Source organism: Manacus vitellinus, unplaced genomic scaffold, assembly GCF_001715985.3.
Source record: "Manacus vitellinus isolate BGI_N305 unplaced genomic scaffold, ASM171598v3 scaffold_52_pilon, whole genome shotgun sequence".
NCBI classification, from domain to species: Eukaryota; Metazoa; Chordata; class Aves; order Passeriformes; family Pipridae; genus Manacus; species Manacus vitellinus.
In genome coordinates this window covers 3,317,637-3,336,900 of record NW_021940628.1, presented here as the reverse complement: position 1 = coordinate 3,336,900, position 19,264 = coordinate 3,317,637, and the positions used below count along the sequence as shown (strand labels likewise).

At 48.3% G+C, this 19,264-nt stretch overlaps 1 protein-coding gene across 1 annotated transcript in view; it reads left to right on the top strand.

Moving 5' to 3' along the window:
• Positions 1–19,264, top strand: part of LOC103754072 (CUB and sushi domain-containing protein 1) — a 251,808-nt gene that overhangs the window by 121,181 nt on the left and 111,363 nt on the right. Inside the window, exons 11-15 of the mRNA XM_029963058.1 lie at positions 2,632–2,735; positions 6,147–6,259; positions 6,722–6,723; positions 9,585–9,688; positions 13,097–13,209. Coding sequence (XP_029818918.1) covers positions 2,632–2,735; positions 6,147–6,259; positions 6,722–6,723; positions 9,585–9,688; positions 13,097–13,209 — 436 coding nt within the window. The remainder of the gene's footprint in view (positions 1–2,631; positions 2,736–6,146; positions 6,260–6,721; positions 6,724–9,584; positions 9,689–13,096; positions 13,210–19,264) is intronic.

The window sequence follows — 19,264 nt, the reverse complement described above, 5'->3', positions numbered from 1 at the left end:
CACTGAAATGCCTGTAAAATACTTGGAATATGAGAAGCCTCATGTGGCTGAGCAGGATCCTGCTGAATTCAGTGTAATCCTTTTATTGACTCCAGTGGTCCTTGGATCAGGTCCTGTTACAAGGAGCTTTTAACCTGAGCCTGGAAAACCAGGGGAGCTGAATTTGGAGCTCATTTGCAAGTCCTCTGGTCTATATTTGGAAAAGAACCCTCAGCCAGATTCCCTGAGCCCCATAATCCCCTCCAAGTTTTGCTCAGAATCCTCCCCCAGCAGCTCTGAGGGCAGAGAGCTCCTCACTGACAACCTGCAATTATTCCCCAGCCAGAGGGTGACATCAAACCCATTTTGGGGGATGTTTTCAGGCTATTGGGATTTTTTTTTTGCTGGTCCTTGGTGCCATGGGAATGAGTTTCCACCACAGTGGGAAAAATAAATCACCAGGGAGCTGAGAAATGAATATGATAATTGGGGGATTTGCATAAAAACGATTTCTGGACCTTTTTTTTTTTGCCATAATGGATGTTCCTGGTTGATGTTTCTCCCGGGGTTGTTCTCACCTGGGCTCTCATGAACCAAATAAATGAAGCTCTGTCCAAGGTTTTTTGTGCTGGAGGGAGATGGGCCCCTCCAGGGGAGGATTCATCCCAAATTAAGAGAAATGCTGGAGCCTGGGGAGAAGGGGGAGATGAGTAACGTGCTTGTAACGCATTTCAATGTAACTGCAAGAGGTGTTTCATGGAGGGAATTATTGGGTTTTTTTCCCCTCTGAATGTGACTGCACTTCAAATCACTTTGTGCCACAAAGCTTTAGGATCAGGTGTCACATTCCAGCCCGATTTTCTTGGCTTTGCTAATTGCTTCCTGTCACTTCAGCAGCTTAAAAACGGAGCTTTTTGTGTCACCCCCGTGTGTTTGTGTGTGCTGGGAGGGCTCTTGTTGGTTTAATGAATCATTAAATAATTTTCAGCTTTTGGAGCCAAAAAAAAAAAAAAAAAAAAAAAAAAAAAAAAAAAAAAAAAAAAAAAGAAAAAAAAGAAAAAAAAAAGAAAATGGGGAAATGGATAAATAAATATTGTATTCAGCATCCAGTTCCTGTGCCACGAGGTTACAGTCTTGAGTGTGCTAGAATGTAATTAGTTGTTTAATTAGGGTCAGGCTCCTCAGAATGCAGCTCACTTGAGTGGGTGATTGAACTAACGATGTGTGCAGCGTTACAGCTTTGTATTAATTACATTATTCCATCATTACAGGCTTTAATACCGACCTGCACAGGTTAATATTTGGGTGCTGCCACTCCAGTTAATGGTTCCACAGTTGTCTGAAGGATCTCACACGAGAGCTCCTGTTTCACCATCCCAGGGCTTGGGGGAAAACTCTGATTTTTCAGGAGGTCGTGGCTCAAATCCCTCATTTCTGGGCTTTTGAGAAATATTGTGTTTATGTGGAGGAGGGGGTGGCACAGGACAGCTCAGCCTCAGCTACAGAAACACCATTATTGTTTTTGCTTTTGGTTTGAACTTTGGGACTCTTATGTGCTCAAGGGTTTGCAGGAGGTGCTGCTTTTTTAATAGGTAAGAAATGAGAGAGAGCAGGATTTTGGTTTCCCTGTGCCTTTGGTCCTGGCCCTAAGATGGGCCCTGGGATGCCCTGGGGTGGCATCAGGTGCCTGTGGGCCTTGGCACCAACGTGGCTCCTCCTGCTGAATTCCTTTTGATAATTCTGCATTGTCTAAAATAGCCCAAGGGGGCCTGGACTCAAATTTGGTGATTTAATCTGTTAAAAGCGAGGAAATGCAATGTGTTTACAGGCACCTGCACAAAGGTCTGATGATCCAAGTGCTTTCCTGGCTCAGGTCACTGAAAGAGCTCCAGGAACCCAAAGCTCCATTGATTGTTCTGGAAAACACTTCTGGAAATGAAGTTCTCTTCCTTTTCTGTTTGTTCAGCCTGGATTAAGGACCTTTGTCCCCTAAATCATGTTGGATTTGAAAACAAGAGGTTTCCAAAGCAGCTGAAAGGTTTTGGGACCCAAACCTCTGGGTGTCCATGGGGTTTGTGCTCCGTGGGGGCTGGAAAAGTGGAGTGGGGGTGGAAATTTGGGTGGAACAGGAGGGAAAACACAGGACACAAAGAGCTGTGGACAGATGTGATGATGATGATTGTGTTTGCAGACAGCCTGAGACAATTTCCCAGTGGTAATTCATATAAATCCTCTCTTGGTCTGACCAGAAACCAGGAGAATTTTGGGAGGAACTCAAAGCAAAAGAAAGACTCTCCACTTGCACCTGCACAGACAGGATTTCAGGGCTGGCAAGGAAAGGGCAGAGGAACCTGGTGAAAGAGAAAAGAAGCCTGCTGGAGTCCCAGCACACACATTTTTATCAATAAAGTCATGTGGGAAATGGATGGATAAGGCAGAGAAATCCCAGAGGTGGTTTCGGGAGGAGCTCAGTCTGCCTGCAGGGAGGAGCTCCAGGGCTGGGAAGAGCCAGGACAGTCACCTTTGGGGATGTCCTGGAGATGTTCTGGATGCTCCTGGAAGCTGCAGAGCCCAGCAGATGGCCAGGCAGGGCAGGGGCTGGCTGTGGCTCCGGGGTGGGGGGTCCCTGTTAACCTGCTGCCTCTTTGCCAGGTCATCAAACTCACCTTCGAGGAGTTCGAGCTGGAAAGGGGATATGACACCCTGACAGTGGGGGATGGAGGCCAAGTGGGAGACCAGAAAACTGTGCTTTATGTGTAAGTAGCATTTCCTGAGGCCCCTGGGGGAGGGAAAGCCAGCCCTGGGCTTTGCCTGAGGGGTTGGGATGGGGGAGCCCCCCCTGCTCCCTGTCCCTGGGGAGGGGGAATTATGTGCTGCTTGTCATTTTTGGGGGCTGTTCTGGTGTGTTCTTCCCTCTGCACCTCATTTCTCCTGAGCTGCCTTTGGGGAGCCCTCAGGGAGGGGCTGAGGGTGTCCAGGGAGCTGAGGGAAGAGGATAAAACCTGGGATACGAGAGGATCTGCAGCTCAGGCAGGGTCCAAGGGCTGTTTTCTCTCTCTCTCTCTCTCTCCTGGGCTGTCCTTCTGTGTCCTCCTGGTTACCTGTGCAAGGTGTAAATCCATTATCTTTGGGTGAGACACCCCAGGGTGCATTGGGGTAAATGATGCCCCCTCAAGTCTGGGATTTGTCCCCCTCAATTTGCATCCTTTGGGCTGCACATGTGATGTTCTGGGGGGGTTTCTTCAGCGTTGGAGACACAGAAATGGTCCTGCTTTCCTTCCAGGCCTCTCCAAAACTCCTCCAGCCAAGCTGTTGTGCTCTTGCCAACTGTTGGGAGGGTGTTATATTGTGGTTTTTTTTTTTCATTCTTCCTCTTCTCTTGTTTTTCCCACACAGATCAGCCTCCCACCCCATCTCCACTCACATTCCTCTTTCCTTGTCTTGCCCAAACCTTTGTTTTCCCCGAGGTTCCTTTTCCTCCACGTTTCTTCCCAGCCCATGAGCCTTTGGTCAGGAGCTCCAGGAATTGGCAGGCTGATTATTGCCCAAGTGTTTGTAACTGAACTGTTCCAGAACATTTCACAGCTGGTTGGTCAAAATGTGCAAATCACTGCCAGGGGAGCAGTTTGTAAGAACCTGCTGAAATGATTCCTCCTTTTCCTCCCCTTTGGCCTTGCCTGAAGCCCAAGGAAGATTTTCCTGGGTTTCTTTGTTGTCATTCCATGTTTTTCTCACTCTGCATTAGCCCCCCAACCCCTGGCTAATGCAAATGTGGAATAGCTGGGACTGGGAAAGGTGCAGTGTCTGGAATCTTTACCCAGTGCAGGAGAACTTTCAAGCAAATTCCTGATGCTGATCCTAACAGGGAAGTTTCTTTCTTTATTTATTTATTTATCATCTGCAAGGATAAGTTGAAAGGTAATTAAATATGAGAGAGGTGTGAAGAGCACAGAAATATTCCAGCTGTAACTGGTGTGCACTTCTCCCACTGTCACCTGGATCCAGGTAGATCCACTGGGCACCAGCTGTGGGGTTTTTTGAGGAATCAAAACACAGAAACCTGATCCTGTCAGAGACAGGAGATCCAATTTTCTTGCTGCTCTTCCTTTCTTCTTGGCTGTTGGAAGAGGGGCTCAGCTCCTGCTGCCTTTCAGATGAAGGGACCCTCTGGAATCAGCTTGCACAGCACAGCCACCATCCCAAAACGGAGCCAGGAAGGACCATTTGTCTCCAGCCTCTCCCTCACCCCTGTAAAATGCAGCTCAGGGAACAGAACAGATTGTTAGGCTGAGCTTTTCTGACTTGCAGAGAGGATTTTATTCCCTAAAGTAACAAGCACCCAAATCAATCACTGGGCTTGTTAAAGTGGAATAGCAAAGAATGAGGGAAGCTTTGAAGCCCCCTTTTTTTCCTGAAGGTTTTTCTCTTGCTGTGCTCCTCCTTCCTGCCTCTCTGCTGCTTCAGTACCTGGAGAATCAACAATAACACCCCTGCACTCTGCAGCAAACTCTTGGGGTGCAAAACAGGCATTAAAACAAGATCAGTTCCTCATTTCCCAGCACCCTGGGATCAGTAAAATTCCTGGTGCAGGTCAAAGGAATCATGGAGTAAAAGGTGGGGGCAGAGCTGGGAGGGCTCTGATGGGCTTGGGAGAGGTGGTTGTGATTCCAGGAAAAAGCACCCTCTGGAGCAGGGGCTGGGGGCAGGTCTGACCCTGGTGGGGCTGGGGAGGGGCTCTGGGATGGGGAGGAGGGTTCTGTGCCTGGCCAGGCAGGTCCTGCTCACCTCAGATACCTGAACTGGAGAGAACCTTCCACTCCCAGGGAGCTGCTGGGAATGTCCTGGAAGCTGAGGAAGCAGCTCAACCCTTGGAGCAGCCACAGCATCCCAGGCTGGTTTGGGTGGGACGGGATCTTAAAGCTCACCCAGTGCCAGCTTCTCTGGGCAACCTGTGCCAGGGCCTCCCCACCCTGGCCCACCCAGCCCCTGCACTACAGAATAAAAAAAATCCCCAAACCCTCCTCTCTCCCCTTGCAGGAGCTGCACTTTAATTTCTAAATTCATCCCAGATAATACCTGAGCAGAAATAGTGCAATAACAACATTAAACACTGCCACTGAGACAGGCAACACAACAATCCTGCTGCTGGAATAATGATCCTTCCCACACACTGCTCCTGTGTGTGCAGGGAAGGGAAGGGAGCTGGAGCCCTGGAAGGTGCTCCTGGGGGTGGGGGATAAAGCTCCAAAGCTCTGTTGAACCACAACGAGGGGATTAATCCTGGGGCTGAACGAGCCACATAAACAGGGATGGATTGGTGACATCTCCCTAAATCCCCTCAGCTCCCCTGGGAGGATCCTGGAGGGAAGGAAACCTCCTGATCCCTGGGATTAGCAGCACTTCTCCAGGGCTCACAGGGTGCTCAGCACATTCGAGGCTCCTGCCTTGGCTTCCAGGTGGTTTTTTTTGTTTGTTTGTTTGTTTTGATTGGTTTTGTTCGTTTGGTTTTTTAGGGCTTTTTTTGTTTGGTTTGGGTTTTGTTGTTGTTTTGGTTTCGGTTTTGTTTTATTATTTTTGTTGGGTTTTTTGTTTGTTTTTATTTTTATTATTATTATTTTGTTGTTGTTTCGTGGTTTTTTTTGTCTTGTGGGTTTTTTTGTCTTTTTTTTTTTTTTTCCTAGAACCTCTTAGAAACTTTTCTCTCAGGGTGGAAGCTTTGCAGCGAACGTGTGGGGAAGCCAATTTTTCCTAATGCTAGAAAACACTGTCGAGGCAGTTCAGGGGCTTCACTCACCGGTTTTTGGGTTCTGGGAATTTTATTTGTTTGCTCGTGGTTTCGCTTGGGCGAGAAAGAAAATGATTCCTTTTGTTGCTGGATAATATATTGCAATAATGGCACCAAATTGTAATTATTATGGTGGTGATGATGATAATCTGCAGGCCCTCAAGCTGTGGTAAAAGCCTCCCAGTGCAGGTAGAAGGCAGAACAGACAAGGAAGCGTTTTCCAGACAGTCTGGAAAATGCAGCAGGTTTTTGGGCAGTGTCCTGGTTTGGGGTGATTCTTCATTGGTTTGGCTGTTTTGTGGTCCTACAGAGGCATCTCTGCCCTTTGTTCTGTTGGCTCTGGGAGGCAAACAGGCTGATTTGTGCTGCTTTCCCTTTGCAGCCTGACGGGCACCACCGTCCCCGACCTCATCGTCAGCACCCACCACCAGATGTGGCTCCTCTTCCAGACAGACAGTGTCAGCAACCTGCTGGGCTTCAAAGCAACCTATGAAGGTAAGCCAGCCCCTCTCTCAGAATCCCTCTGGGTTGAAAGGATCAGGGCTGGGATGAGTGCAGAAAAAGGAGGAAGAAGCTTCTCTATTTCTATATCGAAGCTCTGTAGATTTTTTTTTCCCCCTTAAGAGCGAAGCTTTGCTGCTCTAAGAACAGCTTTGCTGGGTTCTTTTCCATCAGGGCTGGCTGGGTGGGGACTGTCTGGTTGCCATTTCATCTGCTTTGTTGGAAAGGAGCTGGTGAGGCTCAGCTGATGGTGACAGATTGTGTCTGGGGGAGGAAATGAGGAGATGGAGTAATCAATGGTTCCAGTGGATCAGGGGTGTCAACTGCTTTACACTCGGGTAGTCTGGAGTGTTACAAATGAAAGGAAAGTTAATACAGGGATTTTTTTCAAAGGAATGCATCAGGATGTGACTGCTGGGCTCTGGCACGAACTTGTGTGTTTGCTGTTTGTCACAGGTGTGAGAAAGTGGGATGGAAAAGTGTCTCTGTCAGCTCCAGGAACATTTCAGCCTGGCTCTTCCCAGGGCCCTCATTCATTTTTCCAAGGGTTTTTCTTGGATTTGCCGTGTTTCAGGGAATTGTCACCTTGTGTTTGGGGCCCAGGGTGGTGCTGGTGGATGTGAGGGAACAGAATTAGGGGCCTGAGGGACCTGAGCCACCAGAAAACTGAGCTGGCCCCAGTGCCAGCAAGTCCAGGGAGGCTGGGCAGGACCTCAGGGGGAATTGGGGTGATGCTGGAATATTTACAGGATGGCAGGACCAGGTCAGCAGGAAAAGTCCTGGAGGAACATAAACGAGGGAACTGAGAGAAGGAAAAGGCAAATCCTGATTGTCCAGGGAGCATCTCCACGGTGCCATTTCAGTCTCAGCAGCTGGGACTGCCCAGCCTGGTGGCTCCGGGCTCTGACCCTGCCCACCTTGGTGTGCAGCTGGTTTTTGGCAGCCTGGCAGAGCTGCTGCCCCCAGACCTGCCCTTGGAGAGGGCACTGCAGCTCTGCTGGGAGTGATCCCTGCTCCCAGACCTGCCTGCTTTGCTGATCTCACCCCGAGGGCACTGTGACACATTCCCTGTGTCTCCTGATAAATCTGGTGTTGCAAAGCCCATGATGGAGGGACTTCTCCCCCTGTTGTTCATCTTGGGTGAACTTTGGGGCCACAAGAAGCCCGAGTTTTCCCTCCTCTACCTGTTTTGATGTTATTGGTACCTTGATCTATGGCCAGGCCGAGCTGCTCTCACTCCCTGTGACCTCCCCAGTCCATCACCAGTGGAGTCCTGGACTCCTGGGGAGCTCCCAGTGCCAAACTCTCACAGTTCTTGCAAGAGCTTCGAGTTCCAAAGGAAGAGGCACCTGAGGGAGAGGCAACTGCCAATTGCCAAATACATTGTGAAGCTATGTCCAACTTCTTAACAAGTTTCAAGATCAGTTTTATGGCCCCACTTCCCCCTGTTTGTGAGCAGAAAATTACAGCTGATGGAACTGTGTGAAGTCAGGACCCAAAAATCTGCCTGGGAGAAGGGCAGGGATTGCTTGGAGGGTGTGTTTAAATAACCATCCATCCTCAAAGGTGGAAGTTTCAGTGTTCATTGGGAGGGGAAGGTGATCCCAGAGCCTGTTGCTGTGCTGGAACACTCACACCCAGGAGGTTTATCCATGCACAGCTCCAAGGACCTGTTGGAAAAATGTGCTGAAGAGGGGAAAAACAAAAANACAAAAAAAAAGTTAGAAAAAAAAGAAAATGGGGAAATGGATAAATAAATATTGTATTCAGCATCCAGTTCCTGTGCCACGAGGTTACAGTCTTGAGTGTGCTAGAATGTAATTAGTTGTTTAATTAGGGTCAGGCTCCTCAGAATGCAGCTCACTTGAGTGGGTGATTGAACTAACGATGTGTGCAGCGTTACAGCTTTGTATTAATTACATTATTCCATCATTACAGGCTTTAATACCGACCTGCACAGGTTAATATTTGGGTGCTGCCACTCCAGTTAATGGTTCCACAGTTGTCTGAAGGATCTCACACGAGAGCTCCTGTTTCACCATCCCAGGGCTTGGGGGAAAACTCTGATTTTTCAGGAGGTCGTGGCTCAAATCCCTCATTTCTGGGCTTTTGAGAAATATTGTGTTTATGTGGAGGAGGGGGTGGCACAGGACAGCTCAGCCTCAGCTACAGAAACACCATTATTGTTTTTGCTTTTGGTTTGAACTTTGGGACTCTTATGTGCTCAAGGGTTTGCAGGAGGTGCTGCTTTTTTAATAGGTAAGAAATGAGAGAGAGCAGGATTTTGGTTTCCCTGTGCCTTTGGTCCTGGCCCTAAGATGGGCCCTGAGATGCCCTGGGGTGGCATCAGGTGCCTGTGGGCCTTGGCACCAACGTGGCTCCTCCTGCTGAATTCCTTTTGATAATTCTGCATTGTCTAAAATAGCCCAAGGGGGCCTGGACTCAAATTTGGTGATTTAATCTGTTAAAAGCGAGGAAATGCAATGTGTTTACAGGCACCTGCACAAAGGTCTGATGATCCAAGTGCTTTCCTGGCTCAGGTCACTGAAAGAGCTCCAGGAACCCAAAGCTCCATTGATTGTTCTGGAAAACACTTCTGGAAATGAAGTTCTCTTCCTTTTCTGTTTGTTCAGCCTGGATTAAGGACCTTTGTCCCCTAAATCATGTTGGATTTGAAAACAAGAGGTTTCCAAAGCAGCTGAAAGGTTTTGGGACCCAAACCTCTGGGTGTCCATGGGGTTTGTGCTCCGTGGGGGCTGGAAAAGTGGAGTGGGGGTGGAAATTTGGGTGGAACAGGAGGGAAAACACAGGACACAAAGAGCTGTGGACAGATGTGATGATGATGATTGTGTTTGCAGACAGCCTGAGACCATTTCCCAGTGGTAATTCATATAAATCCTCTCTTGGTCTGACCAGAAACCAGGAGAATTTTGGGAGGAACTCAAAGCAAAAGAAAGACTCTCCACTTGCACCTGCACAGACAGGATTTCAGGGCTGGCAAGGAAAGGGCAGAGGAACCTGGTGAAAGAGAAAAGAAGCCTGCTGGAGTCCCAGCACACACATTTTTATCAATAAAGTCATGTGGGAAATGGATGGATAAGGCAGAGAAATCCCAGAGGTGGTTTCGGGAGGAGCTCAGTCTGCCTGCAGGGAGGAGCTCCAGGGCTGGGAAGAGCCAGGACAGTCACCTTTGGGGATGTCCTGGAGATGTTCTGGATGCTCCTGGAAGCTGCAGAGCCCAGCAGATGGCCAGGCAGGGCAGGGGCTGGCTGTGGCTCCGGGGTGGGGGGTCCCTGTTAACCTGCTGCCTCTTTGCCAGGTCATCAAACTCACCTTCGAGGAGTTCGAGCTGGAAAGGGGATATGACACCCTGACAGTGGGGGATGGAGGCCAAGTGGGAGACCAGAAAACTGTGCTTTATGTGTAAGTAGCATTTCCTGAGGCCCCTGGGGGAGGGAAAGCCAGCCCTGGGCTTTGCCTGAGGGGTTGGGATGGGGGAGCCCCCCCTGCTCCCTGTCCCTGGGGAGGGGGAATTATGTGCTGCTTGTCATTTTTGGGGGCTGTTCTGGTGTGTTCTTCCCTCTGCACCTCATTTCTCCTGAGCTGCCTTTGGGGAGCCCTCAGGGAGGGGCTGAGGGTGTCCAGGGAGCTGAGGGAAGAGGATAAAACCTGGGATACGAGAGGATCTGCAGCTCAGGCAGAGTCCAAGGGCTGTTTTCTCTCTCTCTCTCTCTCTCCTGGGCTGTCCTTCTGTGTCCTCCTGGTTACCTGTGCAAGGTGTAAATCCATTATCTTTGGGTGAGACACCCCAGGGTGCATTGGGGTAAATGATGCCCCCTCAAGTCTGGGATTTGTCCCCCTCAATTTGCATCCTTTGGGCTGCACATGTGATGTTCTGGGGGGGTTTCTTCAGCGTTGGAGACACAGAAATGGTCCTGCTTTCCTTCCAGGCCTCTCCAAAACTCCTCCAGCCAAGCTGTTGTGCTCTTGCCAACTGTTGGGAGGGTGTTATATTGTGGTTTTTTTTTTTCATTCTTCCTCTTCTCTTGTTTTTCCCACACAGATCAGCCTCCCACCCCATCTCCACTCACATTCCTCTTTCCTTGTCTTGCCCAAACCTTTGTTTTCCCCGAGGTTCCTTTTCCTCCACGTTTCTTCCCAGCCCATGAGCCTTTGGTCAGGAGCTCCAGGAATTGGCAGGCTGATTATTGCCCAAGTGTTTGTAACTGAACTGTTCCAGAACATTTCACAGCTGGTTGGTCAAAATGTGCAAATCACTGCCAGGGGAGCAGTTTGTAAGAACCTGCTGAAATGATTCCTCCTTTTCCTCCCCTTTGGCCTTGCCTGAAGCCCAAGGAAGATTTTCCTGGGTTTCTTTGTTGTCATTCCATGTTTTTCTCACTCTGCATTAGCCCCCCAACCCCTGGCTAATGCAAATGTGGAATAGCTGGGACTGGGAAAGGTGCAGTGTCTGGAATCTTTACCCAGTGCAGGAGAACTTTCAAGCAAATTCCTGATGCTGATCCTAACAGGGAAGTTTCTTTCTTTATTTATTTATTTATCATCTGCAAGGATAAGTTGAAAGGTAATTAAATATGAGAGAGGTGTGAAGAGCACAGAAATATTCCAGCTGTAACTGGTGTGCACTTCTCCCACTGTCACCTGGATCCAGGTAGATCCACTGGGCACCAGCTGTGGGGTTTTTTGAGGAATCAAAACACAGAAACCTGATCCTGTCAGAGACAGGAGATCCAATTTTCTTGCTGCTCTTCCTTTCTTCTTGGCTGTTGGAAGAGGGGCTCAGCTCCTGCTGCCTTTCAGATGAAGGGACCCTCTGGAATCAGCTTGCACAGCACAGCCACCATCCCAAAACGGAGCCAGGAAGGACCATTTGTCTCCAGCCTCTCCCTCACCCCTGTAAAATGCAGCTCAGGGAACAGAACAGATTGTTAGGCTGAGCTTTTCTGACTTGCAGAGAGGATTTTATTCCCTAAAGTAACAAGCACCCAAATCAATCACTGGGCTTGTTAAAGTGGAATAGCAAAGAATGAGGGAAGCTTTGAAGCCCCCTTTTTTTCCTGAAGGTTTTTCTCTTGCTGTGCTCCTCCTTCCTGCCTCTCTGCTGCTTCAGTACCTGGAGAATCAACAATAACACCCCTGCACTCTGCAGCAAACTCTTGGGGTGCAAAACAGGCATTAAAACAAGATCAGTTCCTCATTTCCCAGCACCCTGGGATCAGTAAAATTCCTGGTGCAGGTCAAAGGAATCATGGAGTAAAAGGTGGGGGCAGAGCTGGGAGGGCTCTGATGGGCTTGGGAGAGGTGGTTGTGATTCCAGGAAAAAGCACCCTCTGGAGCAGGGGCTGGGGGCAGGTCTGACCCTGGTGGGGCTGGGGAGGGGCTCTGGGATGGGGAGGAGGGTTCTGTGCCTGGCCAGGCAGGTCCTGCTCACCTCAGATACCTGAACTGGAGAGAACCTTCCACTCCCAGGGAGCTGCTGGGAATGTCCTGGAAGCTGAGGAAGCAGCTCAACCCTTGGAGCAGCCACAGCATCCCAGGCTGGTTTGGGTGGGACGGGATCTTAAAGCTCACCCAGTGCCAGCTTCTCTGGGCAACCTGTGCCAGGGCCTCCCCACCCTGGCCCACCCAGCCCCTGCACTACAGAATAAAAAAAATCCCCAAACCCTCCTCTCTCCCCTTGCAGGAGCTGCACTTTAATTTCTAAATTCATCCCAGATAATACCTGAGCAGAAATAGTGCAATAACAACATTAAACACTGCCACTGAGACAGGCAACACAACAATCCTGCTGCTGGAATAATGATCCTTCCCACACACTGCTCCTGTGTGTGCAGGGAAGGGAAGGGAGCTGGAGCCCTGGAAGGTGCTCCTGGGGGTGGGGGATAAAGCTCCAAAGCTCTGTTGAACCACAACGAGGGGATTAATCCTGGGGCTGAACGAGCCACATAAACAGGGATGGATTGGTGACATCTCCCTAAATCCCCTCAGCTCCCCTGGGAGGATCCTGGAGGGAAGGAAACCTCCTGATCCCTGGGATTAGCAGCACTTCTCCAGGGCTCACAGGGTGCTCAGCACATTCGAGGCTCCTGCCTTGGCTTCCAGGTGGTTTTTTTTGTTTGTTTGTTTGTTTTGATTGGTTTTGTTCGTTTGGTTTTTTAGGGCTTTTTTTGTTTGGTTTGGGTTTTGTTGTTGTTTTGGTTTCGGTTTTGTTTTATTATTTTTGTTGGGTTTTTTGTTTGTTTTTATTTTTATTATTATTATTTTGTTGTTGTTTCGGGTTTTTTGTCTTGTGGGTTTTTTTGTCTTTTTTTTTTTTTTTCCTAGAACCTCTTAGAAACTTTTCTCTCAGGGTGGAAGCTTTGCAGCGAACGTGTGGGGAAGCCAATTTTTCCTAATGCTAGAAAACACTGTCGAGGCAGTTCAGGGGCTTCACTCACCGGTTTTTGGGTTCTGGGAATTTTATTTGTTTGCTCGTGGTTTCGCTTGGGCGAGAAAGAAAATGATTCCTTTTGTTGCTGGATAATATATTGCAATAATGGCACCAAATTGTAATTATTATGGTGGTGATGATGATAATCTGCAGGCCCTCAAGCTGTGGTAAAAGCCTCCCAGTGCAGGTAGAATGCAGAACAGACAAGGAAGCGTTTTCCAGACAGTCTGGAAAATGCAGCAGGTTTTTGGGCAGTGTCCTGGTTTGGGGTGATTCTTCATTGGTTTGGCTGTTTTGTGGTCCTACAGAGGCATCTCTGCCCTTTGTTCTGTTGGCTCTGGGAGGCAAACAGGCTGATTTGTGCTGCTTTCCCTTTGCAGCCTGACGGGCACCACCGTCCCCGACCTCATCGTCAGCACCCACCACCAGATGTGGCTCCTCTTCCAGACAGACAGTGTCAGCAACCTGCTGGGCTTCAAAGCAACCTATGAAGGTAAGCCAGCCCCTCTCTCAGAATCCCTCTGGGTTGAAAGGATCAGGGCTGGGATGAGTGCAGAAAAAGGAGGAAGAAGCTTCTCTATTTCTATATCGAAGCTCTGTAGATTTTTTTTTCCCCCTTAAGAGCGAAGCTTTGCTGCTCTAAGAACAGCTTTGCTGGGTTCTTTTCCATCAGGGCTGGCTGGGTGGGGACTGTCTGGTTGCCATTTCATCTGCTTTGTTGGAAAGGAGCTGGTGAGGCTCAGCTGATGGTGACAGATTGTGTCTGGGGGAGGAAATGAGGAGATGGAGTAATCAATGGTTCCAGTGGATCAGGGGTGTCAACTGCTTTACACTCGGGTAGTCTGGAGTGTTACAAATGAAAGGAAAGTTAATACAGGGATTTTTTTCAAAGGAATGCATCAGGATGTGACTGCTGGGCTCTGGCACGAACTTGTGTGTTTGCTGTTTGTCACAGGTGTGAGAAAGTGGGATGGAAAAGTGTCTCTGTCAGCTCCAGGAACATTTCAGCCTGGCTCTTCCCAGGGCCCTCATTCATTTTTCCAAGGGTTTCTCTTGGATTTGCCGTGTTTCAGGGAATTGTCACCTTGTGTTTGGGGCCCAGGGTGGTGCTGGTGGATGTGAGGGAACAGAATTAGGGGCCTGAGGGACCTGAGCCACCAGAAAACTGAGCTGGCCCCAGTGCCAGCAAGTCCAGGGAGGCTGGGCAGGACCTCAGGGGGAATTGGGGTGATGCTGGAATATTTACAGGATGGCAGGGCCAGGTCAGCAGGAAGAGTCCTGGAGGAACATAAACGAGGGAATTGAGAGAAGGAAAAGGCAAATCCTGATTGTCCAGGGAGCATCTCCACGGTGCCATTTCGGTGCCAGCAGCTGGGACTGCCCAGCCTGGTGGCTCCGGGCTCTGACCCTGCCCACCTTGGTGTGCAGCTGGTTTTTGGCAGCCTGGCAGAGCTGCTGCCCCCAGACCTGCCCTTGGAGAGGGCACTGCAGCTCTGCTGGGAGTGATCCCTGCTCCCAGACCTGCCTGCTTTGCTGATCTCACCCCGAGGGCACTGTGACACATTCCCTGTGTCTCCTGATAAATCTGGTGTTGCAAAGCCCATGATGGAGGGACTTCTCCCCCTGTTGTTCATCTTGGGTGAACTTTGGGGCCACAAGGAGCCTGAGTTTTCCCTCCTCTGCCTTGTTTTGATGTGATTGGTACCTTGATCTATGGCCAGGCCGAGCTGCTCTCACTCCCTGTGACCTCCCCAGTCCATCACCAGTCGTGTCCTGGACTCCTGGGGAGCTCCCAGTGCCAAACTCTCACAGTTCTTGCAAGAGCTTCGAGTTCCAAAGGAAGAGGCACCTGAGGGAGAGGCAACTGCCAATTGCCAAATACATTGTGAAGCTATGTCCAACTTCTTAACAAGTTTCAAGATCAGTTTTATGGCCCCACTTCCCCCTGTTTGTGAGCAGAAAATTACAGCTGATGGAACTGTGTGAAGTCAGGACCCAAAAATCTGCCTGGGAGAAGGGCAGGGATTGCTTGGAGGGTGTGTTTAAATAACCATCCATCCTCAAAGGTGGAAGTTTCAGTGTTCATTGGGAGGGGAAGGTGATCCCAGAGCCTGTTGCTGTGCTGGAACACTCACACCCAGGAGGTTTATCCATGCACAGCTCCAAGGACCTGTTGGAAAAATGTGCTGAAGAGGGGAAAAACAAAAAGAAAAAAAAGAAAATAGGGAAATGGATAAATAAATATTGTATTCAGCATCCAGTTCCTGTGCCATCAGGTTTTTACTGATGGGTTCTGAGGAAGGGAGGGAACCAGCCAGGTCCTTTTTCTTCACTGGTGAATAAGAGAAAGCCCATTTGCAGCAGGAAGAGTGTGAGAACACCAGGGATGTGGATTGGGGTTTTCCAGATCTGCACATGAAGATGGGATGAGTTCAACAGAAATGTTAAAACTAAAAAAAAAAAAAAACACAACAGGACAACCCCAAATTTTAATGCTGTGATATATTTTGTAGTTTATGGTTTTTAATATGAAGGAAGAATTTAAAATGAAAGCTGGAATTATAGACACACACACGCTAATGTAATTTGGGTTTCTGCTGGAATTGGGTTAGTTTGGGTAGAGCTGAGTAAAGTCTGTGCTCCTGAACCACCAGGGGATGATTAAACAATATTTATTGTGTGGAAATGCTGAGTAAGTGTTTGGCTCTGGCTTGCTCAGCTCCACGCTGGAGTTCAGCCCCTGGTGCTAAGAGGCTTAGGAGCTCTGCAGGGCTGGAGTTTGGAGATTTCCTCTCCTCAACTTCCTGGCTTTAATCAAATTGCTGCAGCCCCAACCTGCTCAGAGGAGCTGCTGCTTTGTGCAGCCCTTTTTTACATTCATTTTAGGCCTAAATACAGTCTTGTGTTGAGACTTTTTTTGGTTCAGCATCACCTGAGCCTCACTCTTGTGGCTGGGGGGGGTGAAGGATTTCTGTCTCCCCTGCTCTGCTTTGCCATTAAACGTATTGACTCGTGTCCTAAAGCTGAAATAGTGCTGAGCCAACACCAGGGAGGCTTTTTAGCTGATGATGTTCTGCCCTGAGCTGCTCTCAGGGTCGGGGAACTTGGATTTCAGTCTGGTCTGAGCCTCCTGGCAGTGATTTGATGGGAGGCCAGGGGGCTCTGGGAGCCAGCTGGATTCAGCTCCTGCAGTTGCTCTGCAGTGCTGCTGGTAGATGTGGCAAAAAGATCCTTTTCAGTTTGTCCCCTCCTCATTGGGTTTCCTCTCTAGACCCCTTATTTCCTTGTTCATACAATGGTTTGGGTTGGAAGGGATGTTCAAGCTCCTCTCATTCCAAACCCCTTCCATGGGCAGGGACACCTTCCCCTCCAAGGTGGTTTCAGAGCTGGAAGGTCCTTCTGCTTGGAGCTGGATGGTCCCTTTTTTTGTCCCTGTTGTGGTTTGAGACCCCCAAAAAAATCCAATTTTCAAGCCCCCCACAATTTGTTTCAGCGAGAGAGTTTTCAGACAAAACACCTCTACCAGCACAGGGAAATTATATCCAAATTTATTACTGACCCAATAAATATTATAATACATTATAATGCTCCCTGACACCATTAACTCCAATGAGTTTAAACCAAGTTATTCCAATTTTCAAGCCCCCCCCCAGTTTGTCTCAGTGTGAGAGGGTTTTCAGGCAAAACACCTCTACTAGCAGGGGGAAATTATATCCAAATTTATTACTGACCCAACAAATATGATAATACATTATAAACAACAATTCTAACTGTCTCTCCTATGGTAAAGCAATCTATTTCCATTAGATCAAATCTCTCCTTTCCCTTGGAATCCCAAAGAACGAGCCCATAAGAACACCCCTGGTTCCTTCCAGTTCCTCCCTGGCACCATTAACTCCAATGAGTTTAAACTGAATTATTCCAAGTACAAAACTCCAAGTTTGAAGTGTTTTCTTGGCTCTGTTCTGGCTGGGGGTGACATTTGTGTGATTTCCTCAGGCCTGGCCCCCAAAGAGCTCCCAAATCCTTCATCCCGTGGCCGTTTCTTCCAGAAACTGGAAGAGTTTTGCTTCCTTGCAGCTCAAACTGCCTCCTTTTCCTCCACAGCTGAGTCAGGCAGGAGCAGAAAATTCCCACAGAACTCCAGGAAAAAGAGTGGCCTGGCTTTCAGGTGCCTGCAGGGTTTGTGGTGGAGGAGCAGGGAGGGTTTTGCTCTCCTCAGTCCCTGGTTCCCTCCTCTGCACAAGGGCCCCCAGTCTCCCCACCCACCACCAGGAGACAAACAGCATAAAGAGCTGCTGCAGAATTCCTGCTGAAACATTTGCTGGGGAGAAAAAAAAAAATGCTGTTTTGTCAAAATTTTGTCTGTATGAATAATATTTGATGGAGAAGTTTTGAAAGATTCATGTCGACTTGTTTCGTTTCAATAATGTCAAAACATTTGATTTGGATGTTCTTGTTTAGTTTTGACTTTTATTATTCTAATGTGGAAGTGATTTTTGCTTTAAACATTCATCAGGAGAAATGGTTCAACCTCATTGAAGTAACATGTTTTGATATTTCCAAATCACTCCCTTTTTTTTTTTCTTTTTTTTTTTCTCTCTTTTTTTCTTTTCTTTTTTTGGGAACTTCTAAATATTTCACAGATTTTACCCTGCTAAATATTTCACAGATTTTACTACCTCTGAAAAAAAAAGAAATGCAGGAACCAGGGGGATTTTTTTTCAATCAGGTCAGAAAATGGGTTTAATTTGTGCCTGGGCATGAGATTACAATTTATAATATTGCTTGTCCAATCCCAAGTGTTTCCACCCCCTGGTCCACCTCCATCCCTCCCCCTTGGAATTGGGGCTGGGGGCTTTTCTTCATCATCTTCATCTTCTTCAGAGCACAGAAGGGTGCAGGGTCACCCAGTTCTTGGCTGTCCTTTTGTGGTCCAGGCCAGGATTAGATGCCCTCAAATAGAAGAGGCCCTGCCTTGACAAGAGACTCTAAACATTTTCTCCTGGAATTCAGGGGGTGGATATGGGAGCATGGAATGGGGTATGTAGGGGTTGAGGAGTGTGTAAACTGCTGTGCTAAAGGGGAAAGGAATAAGGGCTGCTGCTTCTAAAATCTACTTTTGCTACTTAACTACTTATAAAGCTTATAAAAATTAGAAAAAAAAAAACCAAAAAACTAGAAGAATCTTAAGGCATCAGCAGGAGCACCTTCCCCCAGCCCAGGTTGCCCCAAGACTCCAAGGTGTGGGAAGGGAAGGAATAACAAAAGTGGATTTTTGAGGCGTTTGACTCGCAGCAGTCTCAGTTTCCTGCATCTCTGTCAGACACAACGATAAATGTTTAAAATCACCTTATTCCCATTCGATCTCGTTACTGCTTCGTGAGTTTTAAAGCTGAATTTTCATTTCCTGGTAGGTGCCACTGCATTTTTTTTTTTTTGGAGAGGAATTGTGGTGGTTTGAGACCCCCAAAAATCCAATTTCCCAGTCCAAGCCCCCCCTCCCACAACTCACCCAGTGTGAGAGGGGTTTGTCCAGACACAACACGAGACTCAGTATGGGGGGAAGGGAATTATATTACAATTATTACACAAATAAATATTATAATGCATTATAGACACAATTCTAACTCTCCTGTGGTAAAGCAATATTTCCATTGGATCAAATCTCCTTTCTCTCCCATAAAAGTTCAGAAGGGAAGAGGGAAAGATCCTTTCCACTTTCAGGGCAGCAGTGTCTCTCCTCTTCCATGCAGCAGTTGTAGCTGGAGTTGGTGTAGCTGGAATCTCTCTCCATCACAGGAATTTAAAGTTCAGTCCTGCTGGAACATCCCAGCTGGTTTATTTTTCATCCCCTCCCGTGCAAGTGCAAAAACCTTAAAAACACTGGGATTTTCAAAGTCTGCAGGAAGAGACATAAATCCTGACAAAGTGCTTTTCGCTGAGGAACCTACTTTCCACGAGAAGCTTTAATATTAATTTATGTTAAATTGTTTTTGGGGATGCTTCATTACCTGGCAGTGACTTTTCAGCTCAAGGTGCAGAGAGCAGGAGCCGACGTGCCTTGGTGACTCGTGCTCTAAAATACACCTGGATCCTGAGTTGCCTTGGAGTCAGAATAACAATGAGCTGCTTGTTGTTATTCAAAGCAAATTGGAATATCAGATGGAGCCGTGCAGATCTCAGATCCCCCCGTTCCCCTCCGCCAAGGGAAAAAATGTCATAAAAAGAGATTTCCAATTTGGCGCAAGGAATTGGAACCGGGGAGGGAGAGACAGCGAGGCTGATGGGAGATGATGGGGATAAAACCTGCAGGCAGGGGGAGATGAGTGGGAGGCAGCTAAATAATGTGGGAACACTGAGGAGGCTGGGAAGGAATGAAGTGTTGGAGCTAATAGTGATCCAGAGCAGGGGGGCCCTTTGGAAATGGGATTGGACAGGGAAGGAGATAACGGGAAATTGTGTCTGGGGTTTCTTGGCTGGCACGAAGCCCACGGGATTAGCTGGCTCTGGGCAGGGAGGGGAGGAGAGGTGACAGTCCAGCAAAC